The 26,587-nt window shown below is 41.2% G+C and overlaps 1 protein-coding gene across 1 annotated transcript in view; it reads left to right on the top strand.

Annotated features, from left to right (window-relative positions):
- uvrag (UV radiation resistance associated gene) overlaps nucleotides 1-26,587 on the top strand; it is a 320,344-nt gene that overhangs the window by 185,175 nt on the left and 108,582 nt on the right. Inside the window, exon 12 of the mRNA XM_080197696.1 lies at nucleotides 1,782-1,947. Coding sequence (XP_080053822.1) covers nucleotides 1,782-1,947 — 166 coding nt within the window. The remainder of the gene's footprint in view (nucleotides 1-1,781; nucleotides 1,948-26,587) is intronic.

Below are 26,587 nucleotides of genomic sequence, written 5' to 3'. Positions count from 1 at the left end.
TATTTCATGTCAATGAAACAATAGCGAGGTCCATTGACCTGAAAGTTTAACTCTCTCTCCACAGCTGCTGCCAGATATGTTGAATATTTCTATCATTTTCTGTTTTTATTCCAGATTTGCAGGATCTGCAGGATTTTATTTTTATATTGTGAAGCGGGTCTTGTTGCTGAAGAACAACTTTCAGGCTGTATGCTTTTTTAAATGAGAAAATAATTTATTTCTGCTTTTGTGCTGTAGAACCGAGTTGTGGTGAATTATTCTAATGCACTTGTTACCTGGCACCTGAGTCACCTTTTTATAGTCCAGAAACCCAGTCGTGTCCTTGTTCAGTAACCTGCTCAACCCACCAACAGTGCGTCTTCCCTCCTGCCACTCCATACGGTTAAACCCATCATGCCAAGGATAACAGCTGACAACTTATGGCAGGAGGATTGGCAGGACAAAACATCCACCAGACCCCACTGCTTATCCACCCATGGCGACGCTGAGCCCTTTTAAATGTTACCAGATTGGCCGAGGACCCATTGCAACCACCAAACATGAGTGGGATCACGAGGACCATCCAGGCTGGAGCTGTGGTGCAGTACAAACAATAACTGTTTGTCAAGCATTGTCATGAAGGCTAAAGAGCTCCATCTAGCCACTAATGAAGCAATTGGTTGGCTCCCTGGCTATTAAATAAAATAATAAAGCATATTGTCCAATGTGTTAAATTACTTCCAAATGGCCGGTACTTTTCCAGTTAAGCTCCTCTTGGAGGTCAGCACTTGTCTAAGGGTTAGGAATAAATAGGTTCATGTCACATAGGCTCAAGTCACTGTCCAATATTTGAGTGCACAATCTCTCTAAATTGGCACTCCAGTGAATTTTAAGGGAATGCTGCATTGTCAGAGGTGCTTTTTTTTTTGATGCATTAATGTTCTTTGTCAGTGTGAGAAATTGAAGCAGACATAATATCCCCATAACATGATTTGAAGGTTCCAACATTCTGGTGTTCAGTCTAGCATTCCTCCTCATCCAACCATATAAAAACACAGACAATCTTGGTGCTGTTTATAGGACATGATACTGTATAATCTTTTAATATGCCATCCACTGTTCAGGTTTACCAGTTAGAAATAGTATAAAATAAATGATGGTTGGAATGTAGTGAACTTGTAGCTCACCTTTTGAAACCTGGAAATCTCCAGGCATTATGTCATTCTTATTGTGAGAATGGCCTTGGAGGTGCCTTGTACAAAAATTAGTATGAGGGCTCTGGAGTCAACAGCCAGTTTGATTGCATCGCTGATCCTGCCTGATGGTGTAAAGTATTATTTGCGGAAGCAAGAATCGTTACAGGCAACTTGCTCTGAAGGTTTCAATGCAAATAACCTTAAGTTTTCTTTCTTTTGATGGTCTGATGTTTTTGATGTTCTGGGTGCCATGGTAGTACAATGGGTGACATGGTGGCACAGTTGTTAGCACTGCAAATCTTTACACACACATTTATTTACAGAATTATACTCTACAAGCATAGCCCTCCTAACCCAAGAACCACAATTTTAGTCCCTCCATTTTTATAGGAGGTCTCAATCAATTCCAATTACTTGCGTTCAATTAAACACAAATTAATACACAAATGACATTTGAATGGTGGTTAACAATTTTCCCTAGTAAGAATGAGTGAAGGGTAGGAGATGCTTTTTTAAAAACATTTGGTAAATCTATACTTTTGGCAATATATTGTACTTGTTAATGTTTACTTAACTATTGATTCTTTTTATTCTCTCTTTTTAAAGCAAAGGATGAAGGGAGCATTGCAGTTGCCTTGGGTTACACAGCCCATCTGGTGCTCATGATTTCCTATTTCCTGCAAGTGCCACTCAGGTATCCTATCATCCAGAAAGGTTCCAGGTCCACGATCAGGGACAACATCACAGACAAGCTCTCGGAGAAGGAGAGAGAGTAAGTAGAATTTACTTGTAATTATTGAGAATTAAGTAGGAGGGATAGAAAAAAATGTCAATATTGCATTAATTTTCAGCAAAGACTAGATCCACTTCTGCTTTCTTAACTGTGGCACTCGTAGTATTTATAAAAAATACAAGTTTAACTCTGTCTGAATGACCGATCAAGTCGGCCTGTAATGCAAAGTGTTCTTCCAAGTTTGTTAGCCATGTCACTGCAGGCTCCAGCCAAGTCAACTTGATGAATAATTGGCAGTGAATTGAAGAGCTGTAATTCAAATGTGGAGGTTCCAATGTGCTCCTAAACAGGTGAGAGCAGTTCTAACTTAAAACTGCATAGATGATTTCACCACTGGTGGTGTTCTACATATATAATGGGTCAAGCAGTTTGTTTCTTGTTTTGTACTATGGAATGGCAACATGTCTTATTTAAGTGAGTTTTACCCCTCATGGTGATACTTTGTCTGAAAGCACACTAGTGATGGTTAATACATTTACCAATAAAAATTAGCGGCATTGTGTGGTCAGCTATACTGCCACTTAATGATATTTATCTACCATCCTTCATTATTATTGTGCTAACATTCAGACTTAAGACATTTGAAGTTTTGAAGTTGGTTAGGGGGAAAAAAAAACAGCAACTACCTAATTAATGTTAATTAATCGATTATATTTTGTAAATAGAAATGAAAGGTATAGGATAAACAGACATCTGTTGATCAGTAGCAGTTTTTATCAGATAGTCAACAATGACAGGGAAGTAAATATCCTGACTAAGAATACTTTATGCTGATAGAAAACAGTTTCATTTCTGTGTGGAAAGTGCAACGATAGTATAACATTTTCTATAAAAATTACTTAATTGGTTAACTGCCTAAACACTAATACTCCTAAGGTATATCAGTGCAGATTTGACTTTGATTAGGTCAATTGCACTTGCAGAATTTTAGGTGAGCTTCCATGATGGTGAAAATGCTAGGTTTCACACAGATACGAGCAATAACAAGTCAGTTGCCAGCAATACAGAACAAAAGATAGAAACAACCCATGCACTTTCATATTAAACAACAAAAATTGCTTAACCAAGGTGCAAGTTCAGATAATGTGTAGAATCAGTAGCTTATAGCATTGTAAGAGGCCATTTGGGCTATTTTACATTTGATGAATTTTCTGAGAAAGTTAGCCTATGTGAGTTCTTTCAAGCAATGTCTTCTGGTTGATCGAGTGGTACAATATTTTTGAAAAAGGTCAAAAAAAAATCAAAAGCTGTACCTGGGAACATGTTGCAGTTCGGAATAAATTTTAGAATGCTAATAAATTCAAATGTGGTATCATGCTGTTTAGCTTTTATGGCAGATCACTGTGGGGATGTGTTGCTTGAAAGAGCAGGAATTTGTTCATATTGGTCCTTAAGCCCCCATATTCACTGTACTAATAAACATTAATACCCTCACAAGACAAAGCTCCTCTTTCAAAAGGGTTTCCTTTGGCTAGAATATAGACGGTTTTAATTTGGGTTGTTGCTGTGTGGATAGCTGAACCTGTTTTAGCATATCAACAAAAATATTAATATAGAGAACACTAAATAAATTAATGGGAGGCCTTTATAACAAGCAATGCAGAAGAAATGTGGTGCAAATCATAGAAGACTTAAAATCTGATGCTCACTCAATCTTACAGCCAGTAAAATCATAGAGGTTTACAGCATGGTAACAGGCCGTTTGGCCCAACTTGTCCATGCCACCCTTTTTTAACCATTGAGCTAGTCCCAATTGCCTGTGATTGGCCCATTTCCTTCTATTACTGATCGTACCCATGTAACTGTCTAAATGTTTGTAAAAAAAACAAAATTGTACTTGCCTCTGTTATTACCTCCGGCAGCTTGTTCCAGACAATCACCACCCTCTGTGAAAAAAGTGCAGCTCTGAACCCTGCTGTGTATCTCTCCCCTGTCACTTTAAACCTATGCCCTCTAGTTTCAGACTCCCCTACCTTTGGGAAAAGATATTGACTATCTATCTGGTCTATGTCCCTCATTATTTTATAGACTTCTATAAGATCACCCCTAAGCCTCCTATGCTTCAGGAAAAAAAAGTACCAGTCTATCCAGCCTCGCTTTATAATTCAAACCACTAAGTCCCAGTAGCATCCTAGTAAATCTTTTTTGCACTCTTTTTCTAGTTTAATAATATCCTTTCTATAATAGGGTGACCAGAATTGTACACAGCACGCTTAGTGTGATCTTACCAAAGTCTTGTACAACTTCGACAAGATGTCCCAACTTCTATAGTCAGTGTTCTGACCGATGAAACCGAACATGCCAATATCTTCTTCACCACTCTGTCCACCTGTCACTCCAGTTTCAAGGAGCTATGACCCAGTACCCCGAGATCCAATTCTCCCCAGTGTCCTACCATTAACTGAGTAAGTCCTGCCCTTGTTTGATCTAGCAAAGTGCATCACCTCACACTTGTCTAAATGTACTTGCTAGTTTAGGCCTATGGCCTACCAAATGGGCAAAACTTGGCTGGTGATGCCACTTAAAAGTGTGTGTCTCCATTAGATTTTTGTTGGAAACTTGCTTAAACTCAAAGTTTGATTTTTTTTTGGAAAGTATTATTATCCTGCTTTGTCCCTGTGTGGCCAAGCTGAATTGTGAAAGATGAGATTTATTAGCTTGATTCAGTAGAACTGATCTAAGCTAAAAGATTATAGGTTCAAGTCTCATTCCAGGAACTTCGAAACATAATCTAACTCAGATCCATAATCTGCCTAAACTCCTTCACTGTTTCGCACTCCCGTTACAGAGTTGGAAAGTTCAAGTCCTGCACATAGAAACTTGAGCAGAAGATTTAGGCCAACAATGCAGGAGCTCTGCACTTCAAGTTTATTTTATTAGTCACAAGCAAGGCTTACATTAACACTGCAATGAAGCTGCTGTGAAATTCCCCTAGTCACCGTACGTCAGCGCGTGATCCAACAGATAGAGATCTATCAGATGAGACGTTAAACCAATGTCACATGCCTTCTCATCTTGATGTGATAGATTCCATGGCATCATTTGTGTGTAAGTATGCAATGTGTTTCATATACTAAGTTGGACCAAGCAGTGTGTTTCTGTAGTCACAGCATATGATGCCTACCATCTTATTATTAATGTTTATTTCATTTTGTACTTTTAAACACAGACCAGTTCCAGCTGTGATGCCTTTAAGAATGTTTATTTCTCTTTAATTTGCGGTCCAGCATGTTTTTTATAATGCCATATATATTGTCATGTATAACTTTGAAATTGAGTGAAACAGGGTGTAGCTAAAGATGCTGCACAATGGTGAAATATTGCTGGAACTGAATCCTGAGAAATTTGAAGTAAAGCACAATGGTTAATAAAATGTGCATTATAAACAAAGCCATTGATTTACAGCTGATTGTCAAATTCAGTGTTAGCAGCCTGAAACTGAACACCATGATTCAGTCCACTTTTCTATCAAAGTCATGTATTAGTGGCCTTGTCATGAGTAATCCTATTCCATTCATTGTGTTACGTAAATGTCCTTCGAAAGGGACTTGTATGGAAGTAACAGTAGATTTAGTGCTTCCAATGGCTAAATGCTGTGGCGTAGCAATTGAAAGAATTAATGCTGTGCTATAATTAGTCAGAGTAAGAGCACGATTCTACACGGGTTATGCTCCATCTATCTTATGGCTGATGTTGATGTCGAGCAATGCGCACAGTTTTATCGTAAGCTAGATAATTGCATCAAGGAATATGAGCCCTTTGTATTTGTGAATTGGGCGCTGAATTGTTTTATGATTCCACGGTTTGTTTTGGGTGATGGCAGTCTCACACTGGAGAATTTAAATGTTTCTACTTGTCCAAGTATCAGCTCCTGCCTTGATTTGTGAAGATGTGGTTTAGTGTTATTCAAGAGCTTCATGGATGATCAAAGCCAGAGTCTGCATAGGATTTTTCTCAATGTTTGGTCATGACAACTTATGAATTACATTTGGCTTTCCAAACATGAGGGTTGTAAGTTTAAATGCATAGCTCCAAAAAGGTTTAAAGTTATTTATTAGTGTCACGAGTAGGATAACACTGCAGTGAAGTTGCTGTGAAAATCCCCTAGTTGCCACACTCTGGTGCCTGTTCAGGTACAGTGAGGCAGAATTTAGCATGGCCAATGCACCTAACCAGCATGTCTTTTGGATTGTGGGAGGAAACTGGAGCACCCAGAGGAAACCCACACAGACACAGTGAGAACATGCAGGCTCTGCACAGACTCTCATCCACTAATCACTGACCTTCTGCTCTGTTCCAATTGCTCCACCCTCTCATGCAGTATATAACCCCGTGCATTCTCCCTTCTCTTCCTAATGTGCTTATGAATGGTCACAATGTAGGAGGCCAGTGGGACTGATTCCAAGTGTCGAGGTCTGGAGAAAAGGAGGTTGAAGGAAGTGGAGATTTCAGAGTTACTGCGAACGCCACATGTAATAATTTATTTAAGTGTAGAACATTTCTTCCAAAGCAGGAAATTAGGACATTGCATTTGAAATTAAATTGGATTTTTTGACAAAAGTAATGATTATTGAAGTTACTATTATGTTTGCTCATAAGGCAATAGTCTTGCATTTCACAAGTCAGTTATTGGCTGTGAAGTTTTTGAAACATCTTGGAAATGTGAAAGGCAATAATTAAATGAAATGTTTTTTTTAAATCTTATAATTCCCTAATCCCTCTAAATTGTTTTAATTATCTCACAGGGAAATATAGAAACATAGGAGGAGGCCATTTAGCCACTTTGAGCCTGCTCCGCCATTCATCACGATCATGACTGATCATCCAACTCAGTAGCCTAATGCTGCTTTCTCCCCGTAACCTCTGATCCCATTCCCCCCAGGTGCTATATCCAGCCTCCTCTTGAATACATTCAATATTTTAGCATCAACTGTTCCTGTGGTAATGAATTCCACAGGCTCACCACTCATTGGGTGAAGAAATGTCTCCTTACCACGGTCCTAAATGGTCTGCCATGAACCCTTAGATTGTGACCCCTGGTTCTGGACTCCCCCACCATCGGGGATATCCTCCCTGCATCTACCCTGTCTAGACTGTTAGGAGTCTTTATGAGATTTCCCCCCCCCCCCCCCCCCGTTCATTTGAACTCTAGTGAAAACAATCCTAGCCTCGTCAATCTCTCGTACAGCAGTCCCACTATCCCCGGAATCGGTCTGGTAAACCTTCGCCGCACTTCCTCGAAAGCAAGAACATCCTTCCTCAGAAAAGGAAACCAAAACTGCACACAATACTCTAGGTGTGGCTCACCAAGTCGATGTTCAATTGCAACAACACATCTGCACTTCTGTACTCAACCTCTCACAATGAAGGCCAACATACCATTTGCCGCCTGCTGCACCTGCATGCTTACCTTCAGTGACTGGTGCACAAGAACACCCAGGTCCCGCTGCACGCTCCCCTTCCCCAATTTACAGGTAGTAATCTGCCTCCTTGTTTTTGCTTCTGAAGTTTTTGCTTCCTCACATTTAGCCCAATTATACTGCATCCACCATTGATTAGCCCACTCACCCAACTTGTCCAGATCGTCCTGAAGGATCTCTGCATCACGTCAGCATTCACCCTCCCACCCAACTCGGTATCATCTGCAAACTTTGAGATGTTACATTTTGTTCCTTCATACAAATCATTAATATATATTGTGAATAGCTGGGGTCCCAGTACCGATCTCTTTGGCACCCCACTAGATATGGCCTGCCAATTTGTAAAGCACCCACTAATTCCTGCTCTTTGCTTCCTCTCTGCCAACCAGTTTTCTATCCACCTCGATACACTTCCCTCAGTCCCATGCCCTTTAATCTTGCACGATGATCTCTTGTTCAGGACTTTGTCAAACACTTTCTGAAAGTCCAAATATACCATATCTACTGGTTCCTCCTTGCTAACTCTACTAGTTACATCTTCAAAGAATTCCAACAGATTTATCGAGCGTGATTTCCCCTTCATAAATCTATGCTGACTCTGTCTGATCCTGTCGCTGTTTTCTAAATATCTGCTATAAAATCCTTAAAAATGAATTTGAGAACTTTTCCTACTACCGATGTTAAGCTTATTGGTCTATAATTTCCTGTTTTCTCTCTATCTCCCTTTTTGAACATTGGAGTGACGTTAGCTACCCTCCAATCTCTAGAGGGTAGCTAATGTCACTCCAGAGTCTATATAATCCTGGAATATGACCACCAATGCATCCACTTCGTTGAGTACTCTGGGATGTAGATTATCAGGTCATAGAATCATAGAAACCCTACAGTGCAGAAAGAGGCCATTTGGCTCATCAAGTCTGCACTGACCACAACCCCACCCAGGCCATACCCCCTTATCCCTACATATTTACCAGATAATCCCTCTCACCTATGCATCTCAGGACACAAAGGGGCAACTTTAACATGGTTAATCAATCTAACCCGCACATCCTTGGACTGTGGGAGGAAACCGGAGCACCTGGAGGAAACCCACCCAAACACGAGGAGAATGTGTAAACTCCACACAGACAGTGACCCAAGCCGGGAATCCTGGGGATTTATCCACCTTCAATGCCATCAGTTTTTCCAGTACCATTGTCTCTACTAATATTGATCTCCTTCAGTTCTTCCCTCTCTCAAATCTTGCATTCGCCAACATTTCTGGCATTTGATTTGTGTCCTCCTTTGTGAAGACAGAACCAAAGTATGTATTCAGTTGTTCAGCCGTTTCTTTGTCAAACTGATGCACATGTCAGGATTCCTGGCCTGGTTGGTATTGAGATGGGTGAGTTTGTATACTTTGTTGGCTGTGAAACATTTTGCGACATTTGACGTTGTGGAATGCACTATTTAAGAGGCTTAATTAGGCTTCATGTGGAAAGAATATCTGTCTTTTTTCCTTTTGTATAATCTGCCAGAGGCTTAAATGGATTTAGTGCACTTCAAATAATCCATCATCCTGTTAAATATAGATCTTGTCCAGTAGTTTTTGTGTATAATGATCCACCAGGCCCATATAAATGTAATGATGGCATGAATGTACAGAAAACCTTGAGGTGCCTCTGACCTCTGAGGAAGGATTTCAACATGACTTTGAAATTCCCACGCTTCCTATAATGCATACTGTTGTGGAATTAGAAAATGTTTCAGAACTACTTTCCAAATTTATCAGGATACTAGAACCAGTTGTGCCAGCCTATGGGATGCAGTTCTAGGGAATGGAATTTTTATAGAAAATGTATTCAACCAGTCTCGTGAAACATTTCCAGTTTGAAGGTAGCACAGATTGGATCGAGACAAAAGCTGCTTGTATTATTCTTCATTGAAGATCTGTATGTATTTTTAAAATTTCTGTGCTCATCAAAAAGGGTTTGAGGGTGCTACTGCACCAAAGTTGCATATTGGGAGAGGTTTGTGCCTTATGGTTTGATTAAGACTGACTTGATGCCTTTCATAAAGCACAGAATGTGCTTCCAAACTATCTGCCTGGCCTGGATTTCAACAATTCGTTAGCCTCAACCTGCATTTGTGTGACATCTTTATTCTCCATACCATTGAGCCTTTGTGAGATCTGCAATTCATGCAAAACTGTCGACAATTGTGCAATCTACACACTTGTAATTTCATTTCTGTATACTGGTATGTAAGATGAGTGCCCTTCTTCCAGTCCTTACTTTCCAGTTTAAAAGGAAATAATTTTGATGCAAGAGACTACATATTATTGTAAGCTTTATCTCTCATAGTCCAACTTTCCAATAGCAACATTCAGCAACTGTAGATGTCTCATTAACTTTATGATAAGATTGAACAACCACTTGGAAATTGCCAATTGATAGGCCATGTGATCTTTTCTTCATTCAAGCTTTATGTTTGATTCTTTATGACTGCTAAAGTTGCCCCACTGCGGCTTGCACTCAGCCATTTCCTTCTGTAGATCTCCTGAACTTGCTTCTCTTCAAAATGAAGTATTGTTTAAAATTTTTGCTAACTTAGATTATTGACCTTTATTGGAAGAAAGGCGCCTGATCGTTCTATAGATGAATTAAAGCTCCATACTGAAATCCCTACAATTGGGTTTCTCCCCCGTTGCAATACTGATATCAAAGTAACAAATGGCATTCTATGTGACTGTGATAAAAGTAAGCTTTTTCTCCTCGTCCTCCTCAACTTGTCTGCAGCCTTTGACACTGCTAATCACAACATCCTCCTCTAAACACATCCCTATCATCCCAGCTGGTGGCCTGCTCTCGTCTCATTCCCTTATCTAATCATAGCTACAAAATCACCCGCTGCTAAATTATCAGACTGCTATCTGGCATCCAGGAATGGATGAGCAGAAATTTTTTCCAATTAAATATTGGGAAGATGAAAGCCGTTGTTTTTGGTCCCTGCTCCAAACTTCATTTCCTATCTACTGACCCCATCCCTTTTCCTGGCAACGGTCTGAGAATGAGTTAGTTTTGGTGCCAGATTTAATCCCAAAATGAGTTTCTGACTTAATATGTGCCATCAATAAGATTGCCTACTTCCAGCTCCATGCCATTGTCCAACTTGGTCTCTGTTTCAACTCATCTGCTGCTGAAACCCTCTTGTCATTGAAATTGTTGAATTCAGGCATAACAAAGAGCGTCTGACTGCTCTGACATTAAACCCTCTAAACTTGAAGTAATCTAAAATTCTGCTGCCCATGTCTTAACTCTCGATGAGTCCTCCCATCACTCTCATGCTTGCTGACATACTTTGGCTCCCCCTCCAGCAACATCTTGATTTTACAGTCCTTATCCTTGTCTTCAAATTTCTGCACAGTCTTGCCCTTCCCTATCTCCGTAATCATCTCCCAGCCCAAAACCCTCTGATTTTATTGGCCGTGTCTTCAGTTGACTAAGCTCCAAGCTCTGGAATAGCATCCCAGCACTTCTCCACTCCTTTCTTTTATTTTCCTCCTTGAAGAAACTTCTTAAAACATACTACTTCTGGTCATTTAACACATCCTCTTGTAACTCATAGCATAGTTTGATTTATAATGCTTCTGTGAAACACCTTGGGACATTCTGTTATATTAAAGGCACTATACAAATACAAAATGTTGTAAAACATGATTCTGGTCTCCTTTTTTCATTATGTTGGACTGGGATGGCCACAGTAAGAAGTCTCACAACGCCAAGTTAAAGTCCAACAGGTTTATTTGGTATCATGAACTTTGAGAGCACTGTCCTTTTATCAGGTGAGTGTAGAGTTGAGTTCATGTACCCTGTTTGTGATCCCAACTTTTCACTCACCCGATGGAAGAACAGTGCTCCGAAAGCTCATGCTACCAAATAAACCTGTTGGACTTTAACCTGTTGTTATGAGACTTCTTACGGTACTTTTTTTTCATTGTGTTTGTACTTCAATTCGCCTTTGCATACGTTCTGTTTATTTTTTCAAAAGCCATCGGCGCATTTGTGGAATTTAAGAAAACCAAAGAGATACCTGTCCATTCATTTAGTTCAATCTTGGATTTGCACAAAATCCATCAAGAGTTAAAATGCACTCGAACCATCCTCTGTTGCCAAAATTTCTTGTTCCCGTAGATGTTTTTTCGAAGCTAACGAGTAGAAATTGGTCAATTTCAGTATCCAGACTTAATCCAGTTTCACATGAACCTGCAGAACTAAGTTAACATTGCACTCAGATGTCACAAGGTGTTGGCAAATGGAAAAATGCCACATTTATACAGCAGCGCATTCCGCCAAGGAAGCACCTAAGGCATGTTTCTGGAATGTTGACATTGGGATTATATGCATTATGTTTTCTCCAATGCTGCCTGTCACCAAGTTTTAAAGTGCAAGAGTACATAATTTATGCAAAGCTGACAACATTTCTAGCCCACGGGTTTTTGTGGGTCTGCATCACCCTGAATTTGGGCTTGGAATACAAGCAAGCATTCCAGCGTCACCTTCAGATGAGGCTCCATCTTTGGCTAATAGATCATACTGAGGCCCAGCCTGTCAACCTTATTAGGTCTGGTATTATTTGAAGAAGGGCAGGAAATCTTATGTCCTTGTCAACATAAGAAATAGGAGCAGGAGTAGGCCATCTAGCCCCTCGAGCCTGCCCCGCCATTCAATAAGATCATGGCTGATCTGTTGTGGCTCAGTTCCACATTCCCGCCCTCTCCCCATAACCCTTAATCCCCTTGCTTATCAAAAGCCTATCAACCCGCGTCTTAAAAATATTGAGTGAGGCAGCCTCCACCACTTCAACGGGCAGAGAATTCCAGAGATTCACCACCCTTTGAGTGAAGAAGTTCCTCCTCTCTAAACCACTCCTCTCTAAACCTCTGTTCTAAACCACCCCCCTTTTATCCTGAGGCTGTGCCCTCTAGTCCTAAATATTACTGTCCCAAACAACAACATCCAAAAATAATGAATTTGTCATTTATCTAATTTCTGCTAAGGTGCAGGCTATTTCATAGCAAGATACTAGGTGAGGGTATTCTTTTCTTCCCACCCAACTACCTTGTTGAGTCAAGGCTGATGTTGGAAGCCTTGGATAGACATGAGCTTCATAAGAGTTAAGATTTGAAGGGAACACAGCAGCCTGCACTCAGTGCTCTTTGTTCCCCATGGTTTGCACTAGATTCAGATTGCAAGCCAATTGAGTGAGAATGGCCACCTGTATAAAATAAATTTTGTTTTTTAAAACCACATCCATCTGAGACAATAAAGAACTGGCCTTAAATTGTGCAACCTCTGCCAAGAATAATGCTTTACAGGCTGGCTCTCAGAAAAACTTGATATAGGGTTTACCCAATGTTTCAATCTTGTACATAGTTGAGTAGCTTTTTTATCAATCTTCCATAATATTGCTTACAGGGAATGTCTACAATGGTATTTTCTGATTATAAGTGGTGTTTACAGGGATGGAAATTTATTAATGTGGAGCCTAAATGGTGTACTGGATAGTTCTGTTGTAAGTCTTATTTGTAGGGATATATACTGGAAAGAACATCAACGCTGGTAGTTCCAACTTTCTACATTTGAGCAATTCCGTTGACTGTTTGAGCCTAACCCTCATCCTGTTCCGTCGTCCATCCTTCGTTAGAAACAGAACGCAGTCTATGCTCATTCATTCCCTGGTTTCAGTGGCAGATTTTGTGCCACAGAAGTGTGTGGCAGAATTTTTTTCAAATTGCATGCATTTTTTTTAATTGACTGCAAATGACCTCTTCCAAGTGATCCATGGAGTAAGAAAGAATCTGTGGTTACGTGCTGAAGAAGAACATCCAAAAGCACTTTTGTAACCTACAAATTACTTTTGAAGTGTTATTATGGGAAAATACTGCAGTAAATCTGCGCACTGAAAGTTAACAACATTGAGCTCGATCAGATAATTTGTTTCGACGATGTTGGTAGAGATTACCGTAGACCTGGAGAAGAAGCCTCCTGCTCTTAAAATAGTCCCATGAAATATTTTGCTGTTAATATTGTGTGGAGAGATATGTGTGTGCATGTGGGAGCTTTGGATGAGTTGAACTTTGAATAAGGGGAGATAAGAACATAAGAAATAGGAGCAGGAGTAGGCCATCTAGCCCTTCAAGCCTGCCCCGCCATTCAATAAGATCATGGCTGATCTGTCGCTGCTCAGTTCCACTTTCCCGCTTTCTCCCCATAACCCTTAATCCCCTCTCTTATCAAAAACCCATCAACCCGCGTCTTAAAAATATTTAGCGAGGCAGCCTCCACCACTTCAACGGGCAGAGAATTCCAGAGATTCACCACCCTTTGAGTGAAGAAGTTCCTCCTCAACTCCATTCTAAACCGCCCCCCTTTTATCTTGAGGCTGTGCCCCCTAGTCCTACTGTCTTTTTTGAGCGGGAAGAGTCTCTCCACCTCTATCCTATCCATCCCATTCATCATCTTATACGTCTCAATGAGATCTCCCCTCAAGTCAGCTTTGAAATAGCCAAGTAACAAAAGCATGGTCAAGGGTTTCATCAACAGATGAGCTAAGGAAGGGCAGAGGTGCGCAATGTTATAAAGGTGGAAGTCGGAGGCTTTGTTGAGTAGGTTTGGTCTGACGTTCAGCTTGTAAGGGACTTGGCTGTCAGCAGCAAGGAGAAAATTGACAATTCCATTTTCAAACATATATTTCAATTATGAACATTGCTTACTGTAACTGTGGAAAGTATAATGGGAAGTCAACAGATTTCTCTGTTATTTCAGTCAACTACACATTCAAAGATTTTTCATTGAACAGCAGAAATTAGATCTTCGGGAATGTGTAAAATAAGGCAGAAAAATGCCAGTCTGTTTTGGTTCTGCGCATGAGCACTGTTGCCAGTTCAAATATGAAAACAGAAAACAAAATTCCATAAACTGCAGGGTTTAAAACATGTGCTGACAAAGCATTGGTTGTTGCTGTACCAGCCATTTTGATGCTTGCTACTCTCGTTACCATGTTAGAACCAGAAGGGTTTGGATAAAATTGCCAAGGCTGCATTAAGATAAGTTGAATAGTGCTACCATCATTCTGCATTGTGGCAAGTACCTTAAAGCAGAATAGAATGCAAATCCAAAGAACTTATAAATTTATTTATTGTTTAATGCATCATACTAATATAGATTTTCACCTTTTCAAGTTTAAGACTTGAAGTCCATTTTGCATATTTTGAAGGTTTTTAATTCTGTTCCATTTTTGTGCAAGCTTCAAATGCTGGCCTGTTCCTATGATGCTGCGGCCACCTTTCCAATTTGAGTCTGAGGGAGAGTAAAAACATAGAAAATAGGAACAGGAGTGCCCCATTCAGCCCTTCCAGCCAGCTTCACATTTCACTATGATCATGGTTGATCAAAGTTGACAACCAAGGTTGGACACAGATTTGCAGCAGTGAGACTTGCACTGCTGAACTCCCTAGATAAAGTAAGAAGTGTCTCAACACCAGGTTAAAGCCCCTTTCACATCAGAACCTCCTAGATTCCAGCCATATTTTCCAAAGGCATAGTATAGCTCTATTCCATGCCACAGAAGATGGGAGCACCAGTCACTTCAAACCACATAAGCATGACTCCCAATACCAGTTAGACCCCTTTTGTAGCAGGCATCCATACTGACTACTTATAAATCGAGGGGAGCTGGTGTGTTGTGGGCAGTGTAAGGAGGGAGAGAAAGAAGAGCATACTTGACATTTTTGGCCATCCTCTTAACCTGACTTTAAATCCAACCTAAACCGGTAAAATGCATTTTCCTTTCTCTCATCTTGTGTGTACGAGGTCTGTGTTACTATATAATGCTTTGTGGCCCTCTTACTGATTAGGCTGAGCTACCCAAAGTTGGACATGTTGTACAAAGTTGTACATGGAGTCAGGACGCCATGTTGAAGTTGTACAAGACATTGGTAAATCCACACTTGGAATACTGTGTACAATTCTGGTCACCCTATTATAGAAAGGATATTATTAAACCAGGAAGAGTGCAGAAAAGATTTACCAGGATGCTATTGGGACTTGATGGATTGAGTTATAAGGAGAGGCTGGATAGAATGGGACTTTTTTCTTGAGTGTAGAAGGCTGAGGGGCACAGATCAGTTAGATAGTCAATATCTTTTCCCAATGGGAGGGGAGTCTAAAACTAGAGGGTATAAGCTTGAAGTGAGAGAGGAGAGGGTCCAGACTGGCAATTGTTTCACACACAGAATGGTGAGTGTCTGGAACAAGCTGCTAGAGGTGGGTACAATTTTGTCTTTTTAAAAAGTGTTTAAACGATTACATGGGCAAGAGGAGTATAGAGAGGTATGGGCCAAATATGGGCAATTGGGATTAGCTTAGCGTTTTAAAAAAAGGGCGGTATGGACAAGTTGGGCCAAAGGGCCTGTTTCCATTGTTGTAAACCTCTATGACTCTGTCTGGCCTACACAGCAGTCTGTTTGGTACAAAGTAATTCTCTGTAGGTGACGAGTTTGAGACATCCATGAGGGCTAGGCCACTCTAAACACTGTTTTTTGGTTCATTGTCCAATATCTCTGCAGAAACTTATGATGTCACTATAGAGGAATGCTGCAAAAATGCACATTCCCAAACTCCAACTGGCGAACTGAAGGAAGATGACTGAAGTTGTCAGTGTACAAGTATCCCTGTTATGTGGCCTTTCATCTTGTGTCCATTCAGACGAATGTGACTCCCCTTTGTTTCAACAGGCGATAAAGTTACAAAAATAAATCCCTTATTGCAACTTCTGAACTTGAAATGGTATCTCAGCTGTGCTGCCCTGGTATAAGTGACCAAAGAGAAGAGGACGTTCACAGCTTAAGTGTGATTAGAGAGTAAACTCTTTCATCCTTTTGATGCCGGGAATCAGCTGCAATGGTATAACTTAGTAAAAGGGGATGTCAGCTTGGCAGTGCCACAGTTTTGGGATTTTTGCGCTATAAGTGGATCTGGCTTATAGCTACAGTAACTCATTCTTAGAAGAATGCAGTGATGTTACCGTCCTGCTTAAGGTTAAGCTGCTGTTTGGATCTCCTCCATGATTGCCTCCCAACCAAAAACAAGAAATTTGGATGGCATAGATTTATGGCGTGCTTTTCATGATGTTTCTATAAGCTTTAATTAGTCAAACTTGTACAGCGTAGGCAAACTCAGATTAGCCACAAACAACACTGATACTTGAACTATAGATTTTTGTGCTGCTGCCTACTCAAAGACAGTGACTATCTTGATAATGATATCTCTCTGTTTGCAGTTTACATTTGCGTGGCAGCGATGGGCAAGATTGTTGTTGTGGATAGTGAATCCTGAGCTATGTTGTAGGGAGGGGGGAGCAGAGCACGCATTCTAGAGATTTATCAAACACTACTGAACGAGACAACTAAGCACTACCATTGACGGGGTTCATTCATATCCCACACGTTTAGATACACGCCTTCAAAGGTCAGTGAGAATAAGTATATAGTTTGAAGGTATATAGTTTGAAGGGAAAGTGAGAGCAGCATAGGAAATTTTGTTCTCAAATCCCTTGAAGTGGATACAATGTAATTTTTGTAGATATAAACAAAATAGGTTTTTTTGCTTTTGTTTCTTCGATTTTGTATTTGATGGTTGGAGTAATGTTGACAGAGTAGCAAAACCTACTTGACGGTTCAAGTGCTTTGCTGACGGATACCATCAACTTAGCATATTATTTTGATGCTTGGAGTCAAAACCCTTCCTTTCATAATTCCATTACCAGCTTTCAGCACCTTTTCTATTATTCCCAGGGTGCATATGTTTGAAAACTCTAATAGGAATCCTAATAACAGGAATGACTCCATCAGCCAAATTGGAATTGTCCTGGAATTGCATGGAAACCATATATCAAAAAAAACTTGAAATAATGCAGGAACAGAGTTAGTCTTCAAAATTAATTATTTTCATGCATCTTCTTGTGCGTCTGTATGCTGGTGTGCTTTCCCCCCGCCCCCTTTCTGTCTCATTCTCTCTGCTGGTGGTCCCCCCTCTCTGTCCGTCTGCTGGTTGGTTTCCCCCTGCTCTACTGTCTCTGTCTTTCTGGTGGGTCCCTTCACTGCCCCTTTCTATCGGCTGATGGTTCTCCTGTCCTCCTCGCTGTCTCTGCCTGTTGCATGGTAATTAAGGGTAGCACAGTAGTTAGCATTGATGTCTCTCAGCGCCAGGGATCCAGGTTCAATTCCCAGCTTGGGTCACTGTCTGTATGGAGTTTGCACATTCTCCCCGTGCCCGTGTGGATTTCCTCTGGGTGCTTTGATTTCTTCCCACAGTCCAAAGATGTGTGGGTTAGGTGGATTGATCATGCTAAATTGCCCATTAGTGTCAGGAGGAGTAGCAGGATAAATACCTGGGATTGTGGGGTTAGGGCCTGCGTGGGATTCTTGTTGGTGCAGGCTCGATGAGCCAAGTGGCTGCCTCCTGCACTTCAGGAATTCTGTGATTCAATTCAATGATACGATGATCTCCTCTCTCACTGTCCCTGTCGATGTTGCTGTCTGTCTGCCAATGGGTCCCCGCGCCATCCCCGCTGCCTCTTTCTGCCAGTGGTCCACCCCCCACCTTGCTGTTTCCATCAGCCAGTGGTCAGCCCCCACATGACGCTCTGTGCCATTCTATCTGCATTTGTTTGTCGTTCTGTTATGTAGTCGAGTTACCACTTGGATGTTGTGAGCAAGCTATGTAGACTGCAAGGCTCTAGTTCAATTATGGCAGTAACTTGAATAAAACGGTTCACCTTAATGTCGCTGGGCTATCAAAAAGGCAGAAAACTCAGTGCTGTCAAATCTGCATTGTTTGGAGCTTGCATATTTGTGATTGCTGGGTGATGACAAGATTGGGAATGGCAGTAATGCTCCTCTATCACACAGTTGCAGATGCTTTTCTGAAGGTGTTTCACAGGATCATTATCAGACTGAATTTCACACCAAATCATGGTATAAAGACATGGCTAAGGCTTGATCAACAAAGTAGTTTTTAAGGAATATCTTGAAGTCCCAAGATGTATGGGTTAGGTGGATTGGTCATGCTAAATTCACCTTAGTCCTCCTGACACCAGCTAGGGTAAACACATGGGGCCATACAGATAGGGCCTGGGTCGGATTGTGGTTGGTGCAGACTCAATGGGTCGAATGGCAGCCTCCTGCACTGGAGGATTCAATGATTCTACGAGCAGTAGAGTTAGAGGAGTTGAGGGAGAGAATCCCAGAGTGTGGGGCTTAGGCTGCTGAAGGCATGACAGCCAGTGGTGGTGTTTATGAAATCGGGGATGCTCAAGGATTGGAGGAACTTGAATTTATAGAGCTGGAGGAGGTTAAAGATGAGAATGAAGAAAGGTTGAAAAATCTTGATGAGAATTTTAAGCATGTCAGTCTGGCAGCTAATGTTGGCCAGGGATTTCAAGGGTGATGGATGAATGGAACTGGGTGAGTTCAGACATGGGCAGCATCATACAGCATACAGAGCAGTCTTCCAAGGTAAATGATGATTAGTGCAGCAGTAGTTCTTTTTGAAACTTGAGGGCAAATATGACTGTAATAAATACTCATTAGCTGCACAGAGACTCCAGTTAACTAGTTGCATCGTTCTCAACATTTAGTCCTGAGCTACTAGTAATCCAGCCTTTGCAATTAGGATACAAAGAGGAACCTCACCATATATGAATTAAGTTACTCATTGCTCTGATGTCGCACACAAATTTTTCTGAAATTATGATAACATTGATTTATATCTGTGTGAACACACTGTCTTGGAAGCATGAGTCTAGTACAGAAGCAAGCAATTTCTGAACCAGCTGAAATGCATCTGGGCTTTCTTTGTAGAACTAAGAAGAAATACAGGATGTGACGGAATAGTTTTAAATCAAGGCGGTGGCTATTTCAGCTTGTCTCTCCTTTGTCGATTTGTATCTAGATGATAGATTTTAATCTGTTTCGATCACATAAACCTTGCTCCATTCAGCTGTCTCGTGAGTCACTTGGTGACCTAAGTCACTTCTGTAGAGTTTGTTTTCGTGAAATCAAGTGCTGAAAACACATGGCAGACCCAGCACACTCTAGAGAGAAATCAGGTAAATACCCTTCCTCTGGCCTATGGCAAAGGCTTCAAACCTGAAGCGATTAACTTGTCTTCTCTCCCTTTCTGTTCCAGTTGCTCATTTCCTGGCTGTCACCATCTTCCACTGTTCTTGTCATCCTATTGTCCTAATGTTGTAGTTCCACAGGTTGAGCTTCTTCAGAGCCATTTCTTGCTTCATAATTGTTTTCTTTCGTGTTTTCTTGCTTTCCATTCGATGCCAGTTGTAACAGGCTTTTATTTTCAGCAAATAGAGGTTTTTGCAAAGTGCCTAAACCAACCCACTGGCTCCTGAAAATTTCATGATCTGCAAAACATGATGGGAGTAGGGGGATAGAACCTGGCTTTGAGGTTGGACGGAGGTGTGGGGGGCGGGGTGGAATGGACCTGGCTATATAGGGAAGTTAATTAATTAATTAATTAAGCTCAGTGACTAGCACTGCTGGCTGTACAGACACATGGATTTGGGCCTGTGTCTGTGGGAGTTTGCGCATTCTCCCTGTGGTTGCGTGGGTTTCCTCCGGGCGCTCCGGTTTCCTCCCACACCCCAAAGATGTGCTCTTAGGCTAATCGGTTTTTACCAAATTGACACTATTTCTTCCCTGAATCTGACTGAGTAGGGTCCCATTCGTAGACATGCAGGGTAGAATAGGTGTAGGGTGATGCGGCGGCGCGGGCTCGTTGGGCCGAAGGGCCTGTTTCCCGTGCTGGGTTGTTCTTTGTTCTTTTTTTAATTATCTTGCTTTTGGAGTCAGAGTTTCTGTTTCAAGTCCACTGGTTTTGAATAGTGGACTTGTTAAAATTTCTCCTACCCACAATTGAGCAACAGCTGGATCGACATTTGATGTTCCTTCACTGAGTCAAGAAATTGCAACTTCCTTTATCCTGTGAGTGTACCTATACCATATTGACTGCCATTCAAGTAAGTGGACAGCCTTCACCTTTCGAGGGAAACTAGGGCTGGACACAAATGCTGGCCTGGTCATGGCTAGTCCTAAGCTCAGAAATTCCCTCCCTAAACCCTTCTACATTTCTCTGCACTTCAAATAATCCTTAAAACCTACCTCTCTGACCAACCTTTATATGACTTGGTTGTGAAAGAAGACCAGTCCATCACGCAAACATAACATAAGAACATAAGAAATAGGAGCAGAAATAGGCCATCTAGCCCTTCGAGCCTGCCCCGCCATTCAGTAAGATCATGGCTGATCTGAAGAGGATCAGTTCCACTTTCCTGCTTTCTCCCCATAACCCTTAATTCCCTTGTCTATCAGAAACCTATGTACCCGTGATTTAAATATATTCAGCGAGGTAGCCTCCACCACTTCAGCAGGCAGAGAATTCCAGAGATTCACCACCCTTTGAGCCTCCTATCCATTGATTCTGCCTGCACTTCCTGCTGCCTCAGAAAAGCATCCAGCATAATCAAGGAGCCTCACTCCCCAGACATACTCTCTTCCACCTCCTTCAGTTGGGAGAAAGGTACAAAAGTCTGAGATCATGTGCCAAGCAACTTGAACAGCTTCTTCCCTGCTGCCATCAGACTTCAGAATGGGCCTACCTCTCACTAAGTTGATCTTTTTCTACACCCTAGCCATGACTGTAACACTACATTCTGCACCTTCTTTCCTTGCCTATGTATGGTATGCTTTGTCTGCATAGTTTGCAAGAAACAATACTTTTCACTGTACATTAACATATGTGACAATAATAAATCAAATCGGACCAGTTGTGTCCAATTTTATTTGCTGTTGCTCCTGTGAAATGCCTCAGGGCACCTTAGAATGCTGAAGGTGTCATATAAATGGAAGTATTTGTTGCTCCTTTAGTATCTGTAAGAAATGGTTCCTGCTTTGTTCTAACAAAGTTGTGGTGAACATGAAAATTTTACATTACTTGTGCGCTGGTCAAATGTGAAGCAAATTCTTTGGAGATGACCTGAGCCTAAGGCTGCCAAGCAAGTGAAGTTTTACTATGCCCCATGCACAACTGGACTGCTTTGTACAACTGCTAATTAAAGAAGTCCTTTTTTTGATGTGGTTTCAATTGTTTAGTAAGTTCATCCATTTCCCATAACTTTCCTTCCAAATGCCTGAGGTCATGTTTCTAAATCTTAATTTAGACTTTACAGGTAGTTAACTAGTCATTTATATTGAGAACAATAATAATTGCTGAGAGGCAACTTGCAAAAAGGATGAAGTAATAGTTCAGTTACCGAATTCATTACGATGTGCTACAGTTATGTTTATATAAATGATTGCATTATGTATCATCACTCACAAACCTGATCTCTTTGTGAAATTGGTTAGCAATTGGGCGGGGGGAAAGGTCAGCCATTAAGTAGACCCTTATTGAACACAGCCAACAAAAATCAACCTTCATTGTAGCAAGATAAATAAATGTTGTAAAATATTAAGGAAACTGCGATGTCTACAAAAAATTCTGATGTAAGAATTGAACCTGGAATTTTTGCATGGTCTAGAAGCTTACACTCCACCCACATTCTGCAGTCTCCCAGTGTCTGCAGGAAGCTACAGCTAATGTATGGCAGATCTGATGATGTGAGAATTATGGCAATGTTGAAACTTTTCATGAGTAGAGATTTTTGGGAGGAGTTGACAGTCCTTTCATTTGAGGACACAAGTTGCCAGCTACCCTTCTTTGTCTTGTCTGGTTTTCATTTGTATAACTGAGTTTCCACTTGTTGGAGTATGTGGGCTGAGATTACTAAGATATACACCTATTTTCGAGCCCTTGAATAACATGCAATGTCATTCTTTACACTGTATTCAAGATCTAATCTATGTATCTGATTTTTATGGTCTATAATCACAAGTATGGCCTTAGTGCATGTTTGGTCATGATTTTCAGAAGACTTTATATATGGGCTTCTTTCTTTTACTCTTTCCTTTTCACGCACCTTATTTATTAATCCAAATGTGTAAACGGAAAAAAAAGATCTTGTGCTCATAAGAAACCAATTTGGTAATAAAAATACTGCTGTGTTGAATTATACAAGTCCTTTACTTCATGAAATGTGTAACAGAATCATCTAGTCTGATCACTTAACTATAAAGATATCTCACTATAAGCTGCACTTCCTGAACTCGAGCAAAATTGAAAATGTTCCAAGTTCCGTCAGAGTTAGAGGTTTGCAGCATTGAAACAGGCCTTTCAGCCCAATTTGTCCATGCTGCCTTTTTTTTTAAACCTATAAGCTAGTCCCAATTCCCTGCATGTGGCCTTGTAACTGTCTGAATGCTTTTTAAAAGACTCAATCATACCAACCTCTGCTACTACCCAGATAGTCACCACGGTCTGTGTGAAAGAATTGCTCCTCTGAGCCCTTTTAGTATCTCTACCCTCTCTCCCTAAACCTATGCCTCTAGTTTTAGACTCCCCTACCTTTGGGAAAAGATATTGACTACTCAGTGTGAGAGGTGTAGTTAACACAACCATGGAATGTACTGCACAAGACATTTAACCCAGTACTGGTTAACTTTATCTCTCACATTGATGGGAGCAGAAGTATATTCAATTTTGCATCCATGAACTCTCTGCTGGAGCAATTCAAAGCTAATCTTGTTGCAATGTCCTCTCCATATTGCTGCAGTCTAATATCCTTCTTTTGCTTCACTCAACTTGCATCCATTTGCTCTTTAGGCAGTCTTTGTTTCAGCCATTCTCTGTAACAAACATCCCTCGCTTTCACAGCGGCAATTTTAAATGGATGTTCACTTATCATTGATTCCCAAGCCAGAGGAGATGGGTAAAAAAGTAGCAATGAAAAGTTATGTAGCACTTTTAACGTAGTAAGACATCCCAAGATGTTTCACAAGGAGCATGGTCAAACAAAACTTGATACCCAGCTACATAAGGAGTTACTACGAGAGATAAATGGAGATTTTAAAAAACAACTTAATGGCTAGTAGAGAGGTGAAGAAACTTAGAGGGAATTCCAGAGCTTGGGACCAAAAGCACTGAAAATATGAACCATGATCCATACTGAGCTAGGTTGGGCAATGAAGTTTTAAATCCTGCTGTTTCCACTCTCTCACTACCCCACCACTTAGACTATCCTTGATGATAGGTTTTATATCTACTCCAAATCCCTGATATGTACGAGCTGATTTGGCGTTGGTTGTGGCAGTACATAGTTGAACCGTAACATCTTATAAAAGTTGCTTGTCTCTTTACTCAGTCTGGTGGGCTATTTCTCAAAAACTTGATTGCAATGGGAGGGAAGAAGTGGAAAGCAGCACAAATCTTCTGACCTTGAAATCAATACACACTCTGCTTGGGTGTTTCCATGGAGATCAAATGAACACTGTTCCTTATTATGTAGCCTTCCTGGGTGGAAAGACGAGATAGATCACCTCACACGTCGCCTTTGGTTTGTTTTTATATTTTTTTGTAACTAATCTGTCCTGGTGTACGTGAGCCTGTGCCGCTGCTCTTTGTTGCAGATATTCCGAAGCATGACTAATCAGTGGGCTGCACTGCAACCTGAGCACTTGAAGAAAATAAGGGCTGCTTTTGAGAGGAGTACAGGAGTGTCGTATCATTCCAGCATGGAATGTGCGAAAAAGGTTATTTGCTTTAAGTAGATGTGATTACCAGACTTTTTGTGGTTTATAGAAGATGATATCGTATAATCCTCTGCATGTCAACAAAAAGTAAGACTGAAGGTCGCAAGGCTATATTCTGATACTGTGTACTCAGAAGGTTCTTGTGATAATGCTGTCTTGTAGTTTTGGTGATTTCCTCAGCATTGCTTAAATGAAAGGGAGCAGACGTGAAAGAGTGGTAACAGGAACAAGTACAGAATTTAGATGCTGTAAACAAGGTTACACATTATAAGTCTTTTCCACACCTCAAATAGATAATGGTGGTGTGGAGTGAATTTTGGAGATAAGTTAATTGAATTCGGGGTCAATCAGCATCATCAAAGGAAGTTGGAACAATGTGTCACGGAGGAAGATTTAGAGATGTAAAGATGTTAATAGCCGTCATCATCAGTCCCTTTAACTGAGGATAATAGCCCGTAATTTCCTCAGAGTGCCGAACCTCTTCAAAGGAGAGATTGTGGGAGAGGAGGGGAAAATGATGTGGTGGGTGGGTCTCGTGGTTGTGGGTCGTGTGTGTGCAGGGTGTCCCTGGTGAGGCTAACTCTGGGTGTTTAGGTAGTAACTCTGAAGTTAGCAGTGTTGTTTTCCATCTAACTCTTCGGAGTAACTATCAGGGTAGAACCGTCCAAAGTTAGCGACTTAAATTGCTTCAGTCGGATGGTTCCCAGCTCAGTGCAATTGTCCAGAGGAATTTAGTACTTCTGAACAATGGCAGGTAAACTCTCAGGAGTGAAATTCGTAGAGGGATTCCCAGTGCATCATTGGCATCCCCCCTCTCCCCCCAAACAGGTGAGTCCTGGAGCCACAGGTCATTGGGCAAGAGGATAAGCATCACCCTTGGGACTGTACAGAGTTCTCAAGTCAGGATTCTGTTCTCACTCTTCCTGCTTTTGTCACCTCCTTAGCAGAGTTTTATACAATGTTTCCCTCTGTACTGTGGCTCATTAGGTGAGGTGTCATCACATGCTTCACTTTGGCAGGTTCTTCCCATGCACAGGTGTTAATTTGTCCCCATTGCAATGAGCTTTCAGATTGTCCTTAAAAATTCTTCTGTCCTGGAGATCCAGTGCCATGCTTAAATGTAAAGAGAGGATCAGCTTCAATTATTTGACTGATTCCGTGTCCAGACCAGCAGAGCTGATTTCATATCGTAGTTGCGATGCTGGAGAGATTGGCTTCAGTGAGAATAATGGAGTTTTTTTGGCCCATTTCCCCATTTGATGTTGAATGTACTGCAGAGAAACAGTGGTTAGCACTGCTACCTCACAGCGCTAGGGACCTGTTCTGGTTTTGGGAGACTGTGTGGAGTTTGCACATTCACCCTGTTTCTGTGGGTTTCCTCCAGGTGCTCCAGCTTCCTCCCACAGCCCAAAGATATGTGGGTTAGATTGATTGACCATGATAAATTGGTCCTTGGTGTCAGTAGGATTTGCATGGTAAATACGTGGGGTTAGGACCTGGGTGGAATTGTTGCTGGTGCAGGCTTGATGAGCTGAATGGCCTCATAGGGATTCTTTGAACTGGTGGAAATCCTTCAGTGACCAGAAGTGCCTTTTGTTGCTGACACGAGTCTTTTCCATATGGAAGGGTGAGGACAACAACAGCATTGTACACCGTTGTCCACATGGCTATTCCTGTTGTCAGTGACCCAATTGCACCATAGCAATTGTGCCTCAAGAGAGAAAAAAAAGACAATTTCAAGCGTGGTGAACAGGAATAAAAAGTACGGGGATCTGGGGAAAGAACAGGAGATTGGATGAATTGGGTAGCTCTGTCAAAAATTTGAGATTGTTTGAATGGCAACTTTCTGTGCTGTTTGATTTTATGATTCTAATGTGGTATCATAGAATCCTGCAGCGCAGGAGGAGGCCATTCGGCCCATTGAGCCTGCATCGATCACAATCCCACTCAAGCACTATTTTCATTGCCCTAGCTAGTCACCCTGACAAGGGGCAATTCAGCATGGCCAATGCACCTAAACTGCACGTCTTTGGACTGTGGGAGGAAACCAGAGCACCCGGGGGAAACCCACACAGACATGAGGAGAACATGCAGACTCCACACGGACAGTGACCCAAGCTGGGAATCGAACGTGGGTCCCTGGTGATGAGAGACAGCAGTGCTAACCACTTTGTGGGAGAGACAATGATGGAATAATTATGTATGGATTTGGAAAGAAGCAAGTTTTTGTATGCTGATAGCTTAAAATGTTTTTTTTGGATTCTGAGCCCTTTGTTCTTGCACCTGCAGATGATTAATTGCAGCGTGAGAGAGACTAAAGAAATTTTATCTGCAACTTGTCACTCATCCAGGTTGTAAGGGATGGGTTTGTGAGTAGATTATTATTTACAACTGTTAGTCATAGCAAAAACAGTTTACTTCAGTGAAAAAAGATAAACAGGAGTTACCTGTGCCT

The sequence above is a fragment of the Carcharhinus amblyrhynchos genome, chromosome 10 (assembly GCF_965287045.1).
Source record: "Carcharhinus amblyrhynchos chromosome 10, sCarAmb.v2.hapA, whole genome shotgun sequence".
Classification (NCBI taxonomy): Eukaryota; Metazoa; Chordata; class Chondrichthyes; order Carcharhiniformes; family Carcharhinidae; genus Carcharhinus; species Carcharhinus amblyrhynchos.
Note: the sequence above shows the minus strand (reverse complement) of the source record. Positions and strands in the feature narration are given on the sequence as shown.